Here is a 14,220-nt window from a genome sequence, read left to right as displayed (position 1 = left end):
GCATACGTGTAGGTTGCCATCATCATATCAGCCATTAACTGTCATAACATAGACTTCCCCTACAAGGGGGATTTTGCCAGTAATTGCCACACTTGGCAGGCGGTTTGGCAAACGAAAAGGATTTGTTGATGTTTAAAAAGGGGCACTACTGTCCATCTCTCGACCAATAAGTTCCCTTAATCGCCTCTCACGAAAACCACGGGAATAGACATGAGAGCCCATTATATACCAGGACCACACAATAAGCATGTTGTAGATTATATTCAAACTAAATACAAGTATTGAAAACAATTAGTAACAATAAAAATGAAACTGATAAAATGGTTGACGGGTAAAGAACGCCTTTACATGTTATGTCCGCAATGTGTACCTTTGTTATGTACATGAAGTTAAATAAATAAAACATAAAAGTATTTACAGCATAATATATAGTACTAGAACTTATCCAATATCATCCTGTCTGTACACAGGCGACAGACAAATAGGTGAGCCACGATATTCTAATCAGTTTTATACTACGCCTATTCCGAAAAGACTACTTTCTTTCTTGGAAACAGAGTACATCTTTTTTTATTTAAATTAAAATAAACAAGTAGAAAAGAAAGTAACGTGATTATCTGGCTTAATATTATTGTATATTATTAGTAAGTATATACGGCTTTCGCCTCAGTCTCTCAACTGATGATCTCCTGGTATTTCTCACACACTGATGGACTTCAGTCATCGAGAGTCAAGAGGAGGCATTCGCTGTCAGTCTTGATATTGCAAAGGCATTTGACATGATCTGACCTCGTGGTTTTCTATCGAAATTACGCTATTACAGACTTTCCGAGACCCTTTGTATAAAAACCGTCGCAGATGGTTACTGCAGACTCTGATATGCCCAACGCTGATTCTGCTACATTTTAATGATATGTTAACCTTAGGTGACATTCATTTTTTACACGAATGACAGCACTAGAGATGTCCATTATACGATTCATACTAATATCTTTCCTTCTTTTGTGAAAGGCAATCGTGAATAACTTGTATATCAAATAGAGAGAACGTTAGCTAAGATAATTGGGGACGACAAAACATAGTCAAGTGTAACCCCCTAAGACACAAGCTTTGTGCATTCACCGCAAAAAAAGAACTATTTGCTGTGACTCCATAATTTCAGGGCACGTCCATCTGTAAGGACATTGGGATCTTTAGTATCGACTCTATCTAATCTCTAGTGGTAATTAGATAATTAGCTTGACCCCTTCGACTTAGTGCAACTACGAGCTATGAAAATTGTCGATTGTCCCATGCTTAAAAACAGTACCAAACCCTTAAATATTAGGAGAAATTTTGCCTCACTCTGCATGTTCTAACGCTTGTAAAAAGATCTGTGTTCAGAGGAGCTGTATAATATGATTCCCACGGCAACTTTTTGTCATCGTACAGCTCGCTATCGACAAAATTAACTCCCATACCATAGAGTCTGGATGGTCGCATACAGCGCGGTTTCAGAGATATTTCCTCACACGAGCGCTCAAATTATAGCATGAGCTCTCTGTTGAGAGTTTTCCAAGATATTGTAGCATGAGGTTTTCCAAAAAAAGGGTCAAAGAGCTTTCTTCAGTGTGGACAACGTGCGCGTAATGCTCCTTGCTACTTGCAGGCGTTCATAGACTACGATAATTGTTTATCATCTGGTGGGTCGTAAGTTTGTTTGCTACTTCATTGGTATAAAAATTCTGAAATTCCGTTATTCACCTGTTTTTGTTATATTTTCTAAACTTGTATGCAGTTGCTAAACTTGGAAATGCAGTTTATTCTGCCAAAATTACTTAAATCAGTAATAATTGTGCGTATGTTTACAATAATATATAATTACAACTATAACTCTTAATAGGACAATCAGAGCCATTTGTCACTATTGTGAGTTCGAAATGTAACAATTCTTCAGTAATTTTGGTTCTTGTTTTAAAAAGCGAATTTACTTTTAAAATTCAATTCTCTCCAAGTGTCACTGACTCAGTAATGCGAGAATGCATTCGTGTCGCAATATGTAACATCCATGACACCGACACGAGATGTTTAAGCCCCTTGTGTTTGAGATTGACGTAACATTACTTCACACCAAAATGCAATAAAGTGCGCATTTGTTGTTTCTCTAAAAAAGAGCTCAACTAAAATGGTAGTGTTCACTTAAAATTGGGGAGGAAATATCTGAACGTCGTTAGAAAATAAATATTTGAACGCTTACATAAAAAGAAAAATATGTCTACATAGGTAGATTTCTACAGACGAAAGTTGTATTTTTTTTAATTTGTGTCAAGGCTTTTGTGTCCTTATTATTGTTTTCAAATAAAATCGATAACCCCATTTTTCGCCTGAAATTAAAATCAGTCAAAATTTAACTTTTCCAGGTACTTAAATTTAATTAAAATACTTCTCAGTTTATTTTATTAATGGATTATCTGTTTTCCACGGTTTGCCTGCGTATATAAAGAATATAATCTATTAATTTAGGATATTACCTACCCGTTATCAAATTTAAATCCGCATAATCTTTTAAGCGTAATTGAAAAACAAAAATACAAATATTTAAAAAAAAATTTACATCATCACACATCATTGTAGCTGTTAACTGTCCACTGTTGAACATAGGCCTTCTCCATAAGAATGATTTTGCCGGTAGTTGTCACGTTTATAGTGCGGGTTGCCAACCACAGGCTTTGGTGACGTTTTAAGAGGGATGCCAAAACAATTATTAGCTCCTATTGATAAATACTAACACTAGTTTTAAAAAATGGGTTACGTTACTTAACTTACTGTATATAAATGTATAAATTAAAAAATGTATTTTATATAAGTATATAAGATGATAACAATATGCCGGAAATCACATACAATAACTACGCATAATATAAAATTTATAAACCCATATGAAAGTCGTTTAAAGTACTTTCTAAAACATGAAAATGTACTCAGTAAAAGAGTAAAAATAACACTGGGAAAACTCAATTTTTTATTCACACATCTTATAAAAACAGTGTCTATATATGTATGTCGCGATGGATTATACTTTGGTAAGGAGTCTCATCGTAATTGTCTTAGTTTAGTAGTAAATTATCTCCAACAATCTACTTATTTGTTAGTAACGTAACTATCTATAATGTAATTACTGGATAGATCCAATATGGCCAGTTAGTAGGTAATAAGTTTGTTTATATATAGTATGTAGATAATAATCAATAGATATTTCTGGTTACTTTTTAAGAAATTAAAGTCGTGAACAAGGTTGGGATGAACGGACATCGTGACACGAGATTGTTATATACTAAAATATATTAAAAAAGAAAACTAGAAAACTAATGGACATAATGAATTTATCTTTATGATAAATAAGAATTACAGTACAATAAATCGTTCACTTTCTCCCTTTAAATTCTGTAAATAGCTTTCCCTGTAAAAAGACATCGTCACAAAAGACTGTTGATGTCGATAAAATCCATCAACCCGAACTTTTGAATTTTCTCCGTCACCTTTTAGTTATTCTATCTTATTTCAGAACACATTTTTTGATTATATTAAAAGTTCAAAGTTAACCTACATTATGATAATCTTAAAAGGTTAGAAGTTTATCCCGTATCTATGCAATATTTATTTTGTATACCAAATCCTTGAGTACAAATTTGATGTTTGTATTGAATTGAAATGCAAATTAGTTTAGTACTTAAACAGCAAAAACCTAATATTCTCATTATCTCAGCCAGGCCATCTGTTTCAATAATTTATAGTCTAATTTAAATCCTCAAGAAACTAAACACGATATATTAGACGAAAACTACGTAACTCTCGTTCTTGATGATTAAATAATTTAGCCATTATCAGCCTTGGCTTAACCACATATGAAATGATGGATAACTGTGATTATATTGTCCACAGACTTATAATCTGGACGCACAGACTGGCGAATCCTCTGCGTGTGCTACTGCTCTGTTATGCGGAGTAAAAGCACGATACGAAACATTAGGCTTGGACGCTGGAGGTCGGTTCAATAACTGTGCTTCTACCATAGACTCTAAAGTCACTTCGCTAATCGATTGGGCTCATGAAGCTGGTGAGTACTTTGTGATTATTATATAGGCAATACAAATATAACTTTACCATGAATACAACGCATAAAAAATCGTGCTATTGTCTGTAAATAATTAATGGAATTGATTATTCAATATTAAACATCGATTGACTGTTACTGTTATGTAGAACGTAACTTTCGACATGCTCACATTTTGTCGAGTATATTTGAAATTAAAATCCTATGTGGCAAAGTGCGAACCCACACAGTACAGTCTCTCGGATCGAAATTAGTCGCTATTAACAATAATACTATAATATAAAAAAAGCTCTGTAATATAATTATAAATAAAAAAAATATTATGACAATATTTTTAAAATATTAAGAAAACACCCCTTTTTTAATCAATGCCAAACTGGATCACAGAGGGCGAATGAAATTATTGGATTGTTGAATAGACTTATATTGTTTAATTCCACTACCATTGGTATGCATGCGAGTGCCAATATTTAATAACTGATTATTATTATTTGGCATTCCATTGTTTTTGCCTACTCTAATAGAAGATAGGCATGAATGTATGTATGAATTCTAAAATTTTCGACCAACATACTTCTCAATCTGGGTGCCAATGGTCAACACTAGGTTCTGTGAAGCGATATATTTAATTTCCTCATGATGCCTCGATTAGAGATGGAAAACGTGTCGCAACATGTGCGAAAAGTGAATAAAGGTCAGAGGTTAATGAATAATGTGGAAGGTTGTAGAACTTTTAATAAAAATAACAAATTTTTAAATATTAACATACACGCAATAGGTGTACAATTTCTAGCGGAATTAAACAAAATAAATTGAATGAAATAACTACTGTTATAGACTTCCGCAAAATAACACCTAGTTCAGTAGAATAAAATTATGTCTAAAAGTCAATTAAAATAATTTGATACCTGATTGTATTATTACTTATAATTAGGTTTATCTTCTGTAACATTACTGTAATATTTGCAATCAATACTAATAACTAATGACTAGAGGGTAAAGAAAAATTAAATAAGCTGAAGGCGTCTGGCCAAAAGTAAAGCAACCTAATTGCCCATAAAGGAAATAATTATTGTCTAAAAAGAGCACATTATTTGGCAACAAAAATACATGAATTCGAAGAAATGGTTGTAGACTAAATGAATAGGAACAAGCAGTGATTCTTAAAAAAAGAAAACACTCCAGTTAGGCCTTTTTTCTTTTAATTGTAATAAATATGGTATTGTATTATTACACTTTCATAATTACGAGTATGTAAAGATTATTTGCTAACAGTATTGACTAAGTTTAAAAAAAATATCAAGTAAAAAAATTGTGTAGTTTATAGACTTCTTAGAAATATTTATAAGATATTTGAATGTTTTATATATTATATAATATAGTAAGTTCTAATGTAGCACTAAGTTACGTCGCTTCGTTTTACGCGAAAAAAAAAACTAGTTTTTCATACTAGGTATTTAAGGAAAATAACTTTCCTTAATTGGCTCGGGTCTATTCTGAGTTTCCAGACACGTCTGGCTTATCTTAGCATTAAGGGTATAAGTTTGAGAACTGGGTAATTGGTAGGATCATGTGTTGGATAGTACCTTATGAAATAATATGAAGCATTTGTTTCTACAATAAAAATTATTGTTTAGGTAGTGACGACGTAAGAATCAATGGTTAACATTTATTAAATTATGTTATTATTTATACAGGTAAATCTAGTGGTATAGTGACTACTGCAAGAGTCACACACGCTACTCCTGCAGCTTTATACGCACACGCTCCCTCAAGGTATTGGGAGGATGACAGTAGAGTACCACCAAATGTAAGAAAGGATTGCAAGGATATTGCAATGCAGTTAGTGGAAAACGAACCTGGGAAGCATATAAATGTAAGCATTATTTACTGTTGATTATTAACTACGAATATTAATAAAAATAGTGACTGGTAAAAGCTTGAACTGTCACATAAATCTATTAAGCATTTTATCCACCGAGTGAAAATTGGCGTCTCTCCAAATGCGTGATTTAGAAAACTTTGGTACTTATAATAAGAGAATAACTTGGATAAGGATTTAGCGGTTTAAAAAAAACTAATAAAGTTAGATTGTAGTGTAAAAAAACTAATTATTATATGCCAGTCGTCAAATTATACAATTTGTAATTATCTGTGAAGTTTCAACGTTATATTTCTTATAATATCACATTCTAATTGTATGGAATAAATTGTATTGACATAAAGGGCTTGTAACATACAATTGCAGTTGTACCTGTTTGTATTTTGTTAAAAGAGAGACTGGCTGGACACTAGCGCTGTACATATTGCATTGGGACACACACAGCATCATCTGAGCCTCTTGTTTAATATGAGTCACTGAACATATATAACACTTCTGTATTTTCTCTTGTAACTATGCGTTTTTCTAGAAATAAATATTTTCTATTCTATTCTATGTCTACTTAATGTAGATTATAAACGATAAGCAATTTATAAAGATTTTATCAGATCTAAAGAAGTAAGTACCAATTATACAGAATGAGTCTTGTTATGGAAATGAGAGATATCACAGTTATAATTAAAAGCGATCCACATTTGAATAACCTGGTATAATAATATAAATGTAATGTAATATAAATAATTAGAACGAAGATATTAAAAACAGATATTGCAGTTAATGTCAAGATCTCCACTAATATTATTTCATGGAATTAATTTATTTTTTATCGTTGTATTGTTTACACATTGAAGTAACTTATGAATAAAAGATATCTACGTTTTTTCTTTTCTTTTTTAAAGCTTTTTAAACTCGTGACTCTTTCAAATACGGTGTCGTGATTTTTTTATGTCGCTAGAAATAAGATTTTTGTTTATCTTAAAATACAAACAAGTCATCAATCCACTTTATGAAAAGTGGTAACTGTCTCTTAAAAAACATAAACAGTACGATAGATATCACAGAAAACATTATTATAATCTTAATATCCCTCATACTCCTGAGAACTAAGATGTAGATTACTCTATTATTTTTTATTGAAATAAGTTAATTTTAATAACCATAAAGTAAAATAACATGATAATTATGATGACATTTTGCTAAATAATATATTATCTCTAGCTATAAATTTATAACTATAGATAAGTAAGAAAAATCCAAATTGTAGGTTCAAAGTACTAAACAAGTATTTAGTAAAGTGGACAAGTTTCCTAAATGTGATCCTAAGTTGAGTTGTAGTTATTCGCTAAGTTTCTGATGTGCAAAGTGACATCGCTTTGTTTACACAGGTGCACAAGATGTTTTAGAGACAGGTGTTGTGTTATGTTCTTCCATTACACGTGTGAAATTTTCAGATTATTATACGCCTCTGGAGCCATTAATGGCAGCTGCACAATTTTAAATATTGTGTTTTAAAATAAAACATTGGGATTTATAAACCCAGAATTATTAATTGTTATCGTAATACCTGAGTAGTATTTATTTTATAGTTGGTTACTTTATACTAGAAAAAATCCTTTTTTCATTTCTTATAACAGTTTCTTCGTAAAAGTTAGGAAAAATTGCGATTCTTAATAAAACTGTCTACAAAGATAACGAAATAAAACAGTAAGTTTTTATATCTTTGTGCCTGTGACATTTTGTATTACCATATTATCCCTTTGCTTTATATAGCATTTTTTTATACTTATTTACTACTTATTAAAAACAATCTTTATGTTATTTTAAAATATAATCATATTTTTAAGCAAATTAAGTTTCAGAACAAAATTTTATGATACCTGATTCAAAGGATTTAGTTTATTATAAAAGCGTTACAGATAATCACAAAGTAACTTTTTTTTCTAATTATACTAATGTAATAAAAATACTTTTATTAAAAATTTACTTTTATTTTACTAGTACTTTAAACATATAAAAATAGTAATATTATAAGTATATAATATTTCGACTTGACTCACGAGGCCATCGAAAAGTGGGGGTGATGCTCACTGAAATCATGCCAGTGGTTCTGTAGGTGAACGGTCTTATTTCAACCAGTCTCGAACAATACTTCAGACGGTTGTGATTCCTAGGTGGCTCACTCCCGGGAAAGATGCAGAATGTGCTGTTGGATACTGCCCGCATAGTACGCCGGTTACTCGCTCTGGCCATGAATCCCGACCGATTGTGATTCTGCCGGGGCTTGAGAGGAGAGATACGAAATTTGTAAAAAAAAAAATAAACATATGATAAATAGGAAAGATTTCATTGATAGTTTGTAATGGATAAACTCAAAAACTACTTAATTGGTTTAAATATTTTTTTTATTACCATAGAAAATTTACGAATATATAAATTTTATCAATTCTACTACACTTCGTCATGCTAAAAATCGTGTATTTTATGGAATACTCTATAAAACAAAATTTTTTAGGTAATTATGGGTGGAGGTAGGCGACATTTTCTACCAACCATAACTCCAGATCCCGAACATCCAAACCGCGAAGGCAGGAGATTAGATGGACGAAACCTTGCCGAAGATTGGGCCAGAGAAAAGAAGAGGCGGCGGTTACGTGCACAGTACATACATTCACGTGAACAGCTAGCCAAGTTGGATCCAAGATCCGTGGACTACTTGTTAGGTAAGGAATAATTAATTATAAAACTAATAAAATGTAATTTAACATTTAAATTGAAATTGTTATATGTATATTAGTTACATATCAATTAAATTTTGCTATATCCAAACAAGGTTCATGTTTTTCGTGTACTTTATATTATGTACACGAATGCATTAAATAAATAAAATTCACATATATTTAAAAGTAAAATAGATAGATTACTCTAAAACTTGGCACTGAGAAATATAAACTGTTGCCGTAACATTCATCTTTCCCATTTTTCGATCCTACGACCACATTAATAATCACTATGGCAGAGTATGAGCCTACCGATGTCACTCGGGTCAAATCAGTATCTTATCGGTGTTTTCTATCACAGGTTTTGGGTGTCACCCAAATTCAAACTTACAACCTTTACGGTCTATAAATTGTGGTAGTAAAATTGGGTTAAGACGTTCTCAGAAATACTTTAATAAATTTACATAAAGAATACTAATTAAATTAAAAACTATATTATTTTTTAAATTTCTGTTGATTTGTAGGCATAAACTTTATACCAATAAATATTTATTATTAATATACTGATATCAATAGTATATTATTATTACAAGCGCGAGTATTCATCAAGAACATTTGTAAAAGTTCGAAACATTATGTATTCGAGCATTATATCATACAAAGGAATACGTTAACGTTACAATACGTTAATTACATTTATTCCTTGTTAAATAACATAAGTATGTTCGTAGTCTATTTTCAAAATAATGCTATTGTTAGAATATTATTTCATAAGATACTGTTTTGCGTTACAATTATATACTAATTATTTTATTAAAATCTTGTAATGAAAATCATACGAGTTTTACTGATGTGTTGTGAGGTTCCGTTTCTTCAACATAAATAGGCAGTTAACTGTCTTGATGTTTTTATTATTATTTTATATCAGTCCACTGTTGTATATAGGCTTCTCCCATAAGGGGATTTTATTATTTAGGGAATATCTTAAAAATTGATGTGATTTGTACATCCCGTGTACAGAATTCTAAATTCTGTTTCACCTTTTTTTAAATAAGTGTACCTAAGCAGCACATCATTAAAGAAATAGGATCCTTTGTGCTTTTGTTGAGTTTTGTTAAAGGGTTAAAGCTTACTCAGCAATTTAAGTATAAAACGGGTTTCTGTAAGTTCACAGTTTACTTTGTATAGAATAAAAAATTACCATTAGCAATCCTTTTTTCTTCAAATATCCTTCTCAAACTAAAACTTTTGTATAAATAATAATTTATATTAAATAAAATTATATTTCTTATCGATGAAAGAGTGTAAATAAGTTTATTTAAGTATTCACAATTATACAGATTTAAAGTAGGTTTGCCTGATATACGTACTCTTTATTATTTTTTTTAATAAAATAACCTATTAAATGCGAAACTTAAAAGATCTACGAGTATTTATTTTCACTTTAGAAATCTTATTAAAACCACAAAAACTTTTAATTATTTTCAGCCATTGATCAACGATAGTTTGGTGTATATGTTTTCGTTATCTAGTTCTTTATACAAATCTTTAACTACATTTGTTCAGGACTTCGTAAGCAAAGTTACATAAAATGTTAATTGAATTCAGGAGTAACAAAAAATAAAAAGTAGAGCAAAAGAAATCGCCCCTTAACTTAGTTCAAACAAAAATCCCTTACAAAAAAGCCCTGAGGTTTTGAAAGAAACCTTTTTTTAATTCAGCCAACATGACGCTCCACGTCCGTTTGTTAATTTGAGTTCGTAGCGTCATAAAATTTCTAAAAGTTTGCCGAGTCTAAGGTTTTTTAATTCATTTCATATGTACTGATAAACTGTTTTGTGTATAATAATTTCAAAAGAACAAATTATGAAATGCAATTGTTCTATTTTTAAAATTTGTATATTTTTTTACATTATATCGTAGATAGAATTCAGCATAGTAACAATATTGACATTTCGTATGGTTGTAACACAAGAATGACAGAAAAGGCGACAGATAAAAAAATGTTTTTTGGCGTCGCCACTGTGTCTGCTGTTGTACCTACTACTACCTTTGTACAATCAACGTGAATAAAATACATATAACAACTCATTCTTCTTTTGTGGGTATTTTGCCGGAAGCCAAACTGTTTTGTTTTAGATCTTCCCATTCGCATGTTGGAATGTTTAATTTTACTGAGTCTATTACATTTTCTGAGTTTACATTATAATAATCAAAACGGTTCCCCTTTGTAATTCCCGTTTAAAATCCTTTTTAATCTGACCCAGGCTACACTGAATTAGAATTGTAAATATCATGGATTAGCAGATAGTACCTACTTACATTTCTGAAATTACAACAGTAAACGTAAGAGGTCAGCAATTCAGACATAACTTTCTTGTTTTGGATTATCTTCAATTAAATTTGTTGTGGGCTTTTCTTTGAATTCTATTTGCCGATATCTGTGTATTATATATCTGATTACATAACTTTGTAAAAATTCATAGACTAAATTAAATTATTTAGTAACTATTAAAGTTAACTATTAAACGCTAGTGAAGCGTCAGTTTTTATATTTCTAATAATTTATAGTCTGCAATTGATACAACATAAACATGAATACAAAACATATGTATATGTGAATGTATTATTGCAAATTTTAATATGTAAATATGTAATAGTGTTATTATTATGTTGTATTTGTAATCAATTATTTGACAGGTTTATTTGAATATTCTCATATGGAATTTAATGCGGAGCGTGGTGCGGTAGCGGATGCGGAAGAGGGCACGTCTGCCGGAACATCGGTTAAAGCTGATGACCCATCCTTGGCGGATATGACTCGCGCTGCATTGTCGATATTGCTGAAAAATGAAAAGGGATTTTTTTTACTAATTGAAGGTATTAAAATATTTAAATTTAGAATTTTTCATTTAAAAATATTTTCACATTTAAGCACAAAAATAAATAATTTTAACGTACTTAGGTTGACTTTACAAATGCAAATCGGACAAATAAAATATATTAATAATTGAATTTTTTTGGAATTAGCATAACAAAATATAATAAATAATTACATAAACAAGACTTTAGAATATTAATTATATTATAAATGGTTTTTTATGTACAAAAAAGTTCATTTTATTTATTCACACATTCAATGTCTTCAAAGCATTAATTCAACATTTCTGCGCAAAGTATCATTGCTCATGTAAAATTCATGCCATAAATACAGTAGTAACTTTTTATGGCGCCTTAATTTCTTAAAGACGGCGAAAATCACAATTACAATGTTATATTTTTTGCAGGTGGTCGCATAGACCATGCTCATCATTATAATAATCCGTACAGAGCTTTGGATGAAACTCTAGAGTTGGAAACGGCTCTTTTGGCTGCTTTAGAAAAGGTTAATCCCACTGAAACTCTAATAGTGGTCACAGCTGATCACGGACATGTCATGACTTTTGGTGGCCAAGCTACACCCAGGGGCCATCCAGTGCTAGGTTAGTTTTCGTTTTTATTTAACAATACACCATACATCAATAAGGAAGTCTTTAGAAAATTTCACTTAAATATGACGATTTGTTGAATCTCAAAACAAATTATATAATGGTAAATGAATTAACTCATTCAAAGTTTCGAGATGTCATACTAATGAATACAAAAGTTTAAAATTAGCTTTAAATTTTGATTAAATTTCATTCAAATGTCCACAAGCTGTTGTCAAACATTAAATTTAACTGCAAACCTCCAATTTACATTTATTACACTAATAAATATAAATTATAGTCAATATTGGTCATAATCGTTTTGATTGTTTTAATTGTGATACATTGATATTTAGTATATTGATAATGAAACTAAAATTTTGGTTTTGCTTTAATTATAAAGCTCTTATTTACGCTCTTATTACTTATTTATTATACTTATATAAATCTATTATTTTGATGTATAAGGTGCGGATACAGTGGCTTCTGATATCGATGGGTTGCGGTACACGACGCTTCTCTATGGTACCGGACCAGGCCATTCTGAACCAAGGGCTTTACCAGTGAATTCAACAACTTTGTCCCCTGATGCAGTACACGCCTCTGCAGTACCAAGACAATGGGCCACGCACGGGGGAGAAGACGTACCAATTTATGCCCTAGGTTTGTTAATTAGTGTTTCTAATAATTTTTAATGAGAAGACTGGTATTTGAGTTCAATGTTTATTTTTTTAATCGCAATTAAAAGCATTTGCTTTAATTGTGACAAAATTAATATTGGTTTAACATGGGAGTAAATTCTATCGAACACAAAATACCAAAATCGGTTTAGCATTGACTAAAATACCATGTTGTTGCATCTACACAAAATTATATCGAATTTAGAGATCTTATTAAAGTCGATTAAAACAAAAACAATAATACTTATATTATACTGTTTTTATAGGACCAATGGCAACAATATTATTCGCTGGAGTTGTAGAACAAAGCTATATCCCACACGCCATAGCATACGCTGCATGCTTTGCACACCAATCAAGACGATGTCAAGTAAAGACAAACTTCACACAGACACCGGTAAGTAATTTGTTTAATTGATTTACATGTATCTTATTTTGAGATAATTAAAAAAAGATTCATAGATGTAATTAGAAAAGGAAAAAAAAAATTAAAACATATAAAAAATATAACCAACTTGGAAGCTCCTTCATTTTTCGATTGTAAACAATACTAATATATTTGTAATATTTTAGGTGAAACTTCCCAACTGCGTACCGCCTGAAGTAAGTAGTGTTTCCGCTGCGGATGAAACAAGAAGTGATGGTTCAAACGGTCGACGGATCGTAATCGCTTCAAGCGTCATGTCAGATGAGCGAGCATCTCGCTCTACGGCTGCGTTTTTCGCTCAGCGTATCACGTTGAGCTGTCTTATACCAAGCTTGTTTCATTTCATATCGTACTTTTACTTGTCATTTATAATTCAGTGACAGTTTTACATCACACCACAAATTTGATTAATTTATGACATTGTAATATCAACTATTAAAACTATCTTTAGTACTGTTTCAGTTGTTAAATTAATTTTTATTTGGTAATATCACTATAATTACTTTAGATACACAATTTTAACATAATTATATGATTATTTTGTGTATAATAATTATATGTACAGGGAACGAATTTAGATGCGCCTGGTGTTACTGTAAATAGTTATTGTGTAAATAAATACAAAATTATTAATAAAATATTTTGTTTTTATTTCATTTACCAAAACTAAATAGACTGATTTATATCTATTCTGTTATTAATTAATTAATAGAGATAGTGAAAGGAAGGAATAGTTAATTATATAGCGTCTTGACCTCTTGCCTTATCGTCCTTTAATAAATTCAATTTATTAATTTTGTTAGTTACTGTAATTATTTTAATGATCTGCGTAAGCAAAATACATTCCTAGCCGTAAATGTTGTAAGCAGAATATATTTATTTATATCATAAAACACACACACATTCCAGACGAATAAAAAAAAATGTTATAACTTAAAGTTTTTTTTATTACTT

At 30.6% G+C, this 14,220-nt stretch overlaps 1 protein-coding gene across 3 annotated transcripts in view; it reads left to right on the top strand.

Moving 5' to 3' along the window:
* LOC113509870 (alkaline phosphatase-like) overlaps positions 1–13,981 on the top strand; it is a 144,945-nt gene extending 130,964 nt beyond the window's left edge. For all 3 annotated transcript variants that reach the window (XM_031910743.2, XM_052899377.1, XM_052899376.1), the window contains 8 exons: positions 3,922–4,096; positions 5,791–5,969; positions 8,488–8,695; positions 11,393–11,572; positions 11,980–12,174; positions 12,628–12,822; positions 13,106–13,236; positions 13,413–13,981. In XM_031910743.2, coding sequence (XP_031766603.2) covers positions 3,922–4,096; positions 5,791–5,969; positions 8,488–8,695; positions 11,393–11,572; positions 11,980–12,174; positions 12,628–12,822; positions 13,106–13,236; positions 13,413–13,646 — 1,497 coding nt within the window. In that variant the 3' untranslated portion in view covers positions 13,647–13,981. The remainder of the gene's footprint in view (positions 1–3,921; positions 4,097–5,790; positions 5,970–8,487; positions 8,696–11,392; positions 11,573–11,979; positions 12,175–12,627; positions 12,823–13,105; positions 13,237–13,412) is intronic.
* Positions 13,982–14,220: the final 239 nt, after the last annotated feature.

Source organism: Galleria mellonella, unplaced genomic scaffold (genome assembly GCF_026898425.1).
Source record: "Galleria mellonella isolate WM207_F2 unplaced genomic scaffold, CSIRO_AGI_GalMel_v1 utg57, whole genome shotgun sequence".
Taxonomy (NCBI): Eukaryota; Metazoa; Arthropoda; class Insecta; order Lepidoptera; family Pyralidae; genus Galleria; species Galleria mellonella.
Note: the sequence above shows the minus strand (reverse complement) of the source record. Positions and strands in the feature narration are given on the sequence as shown.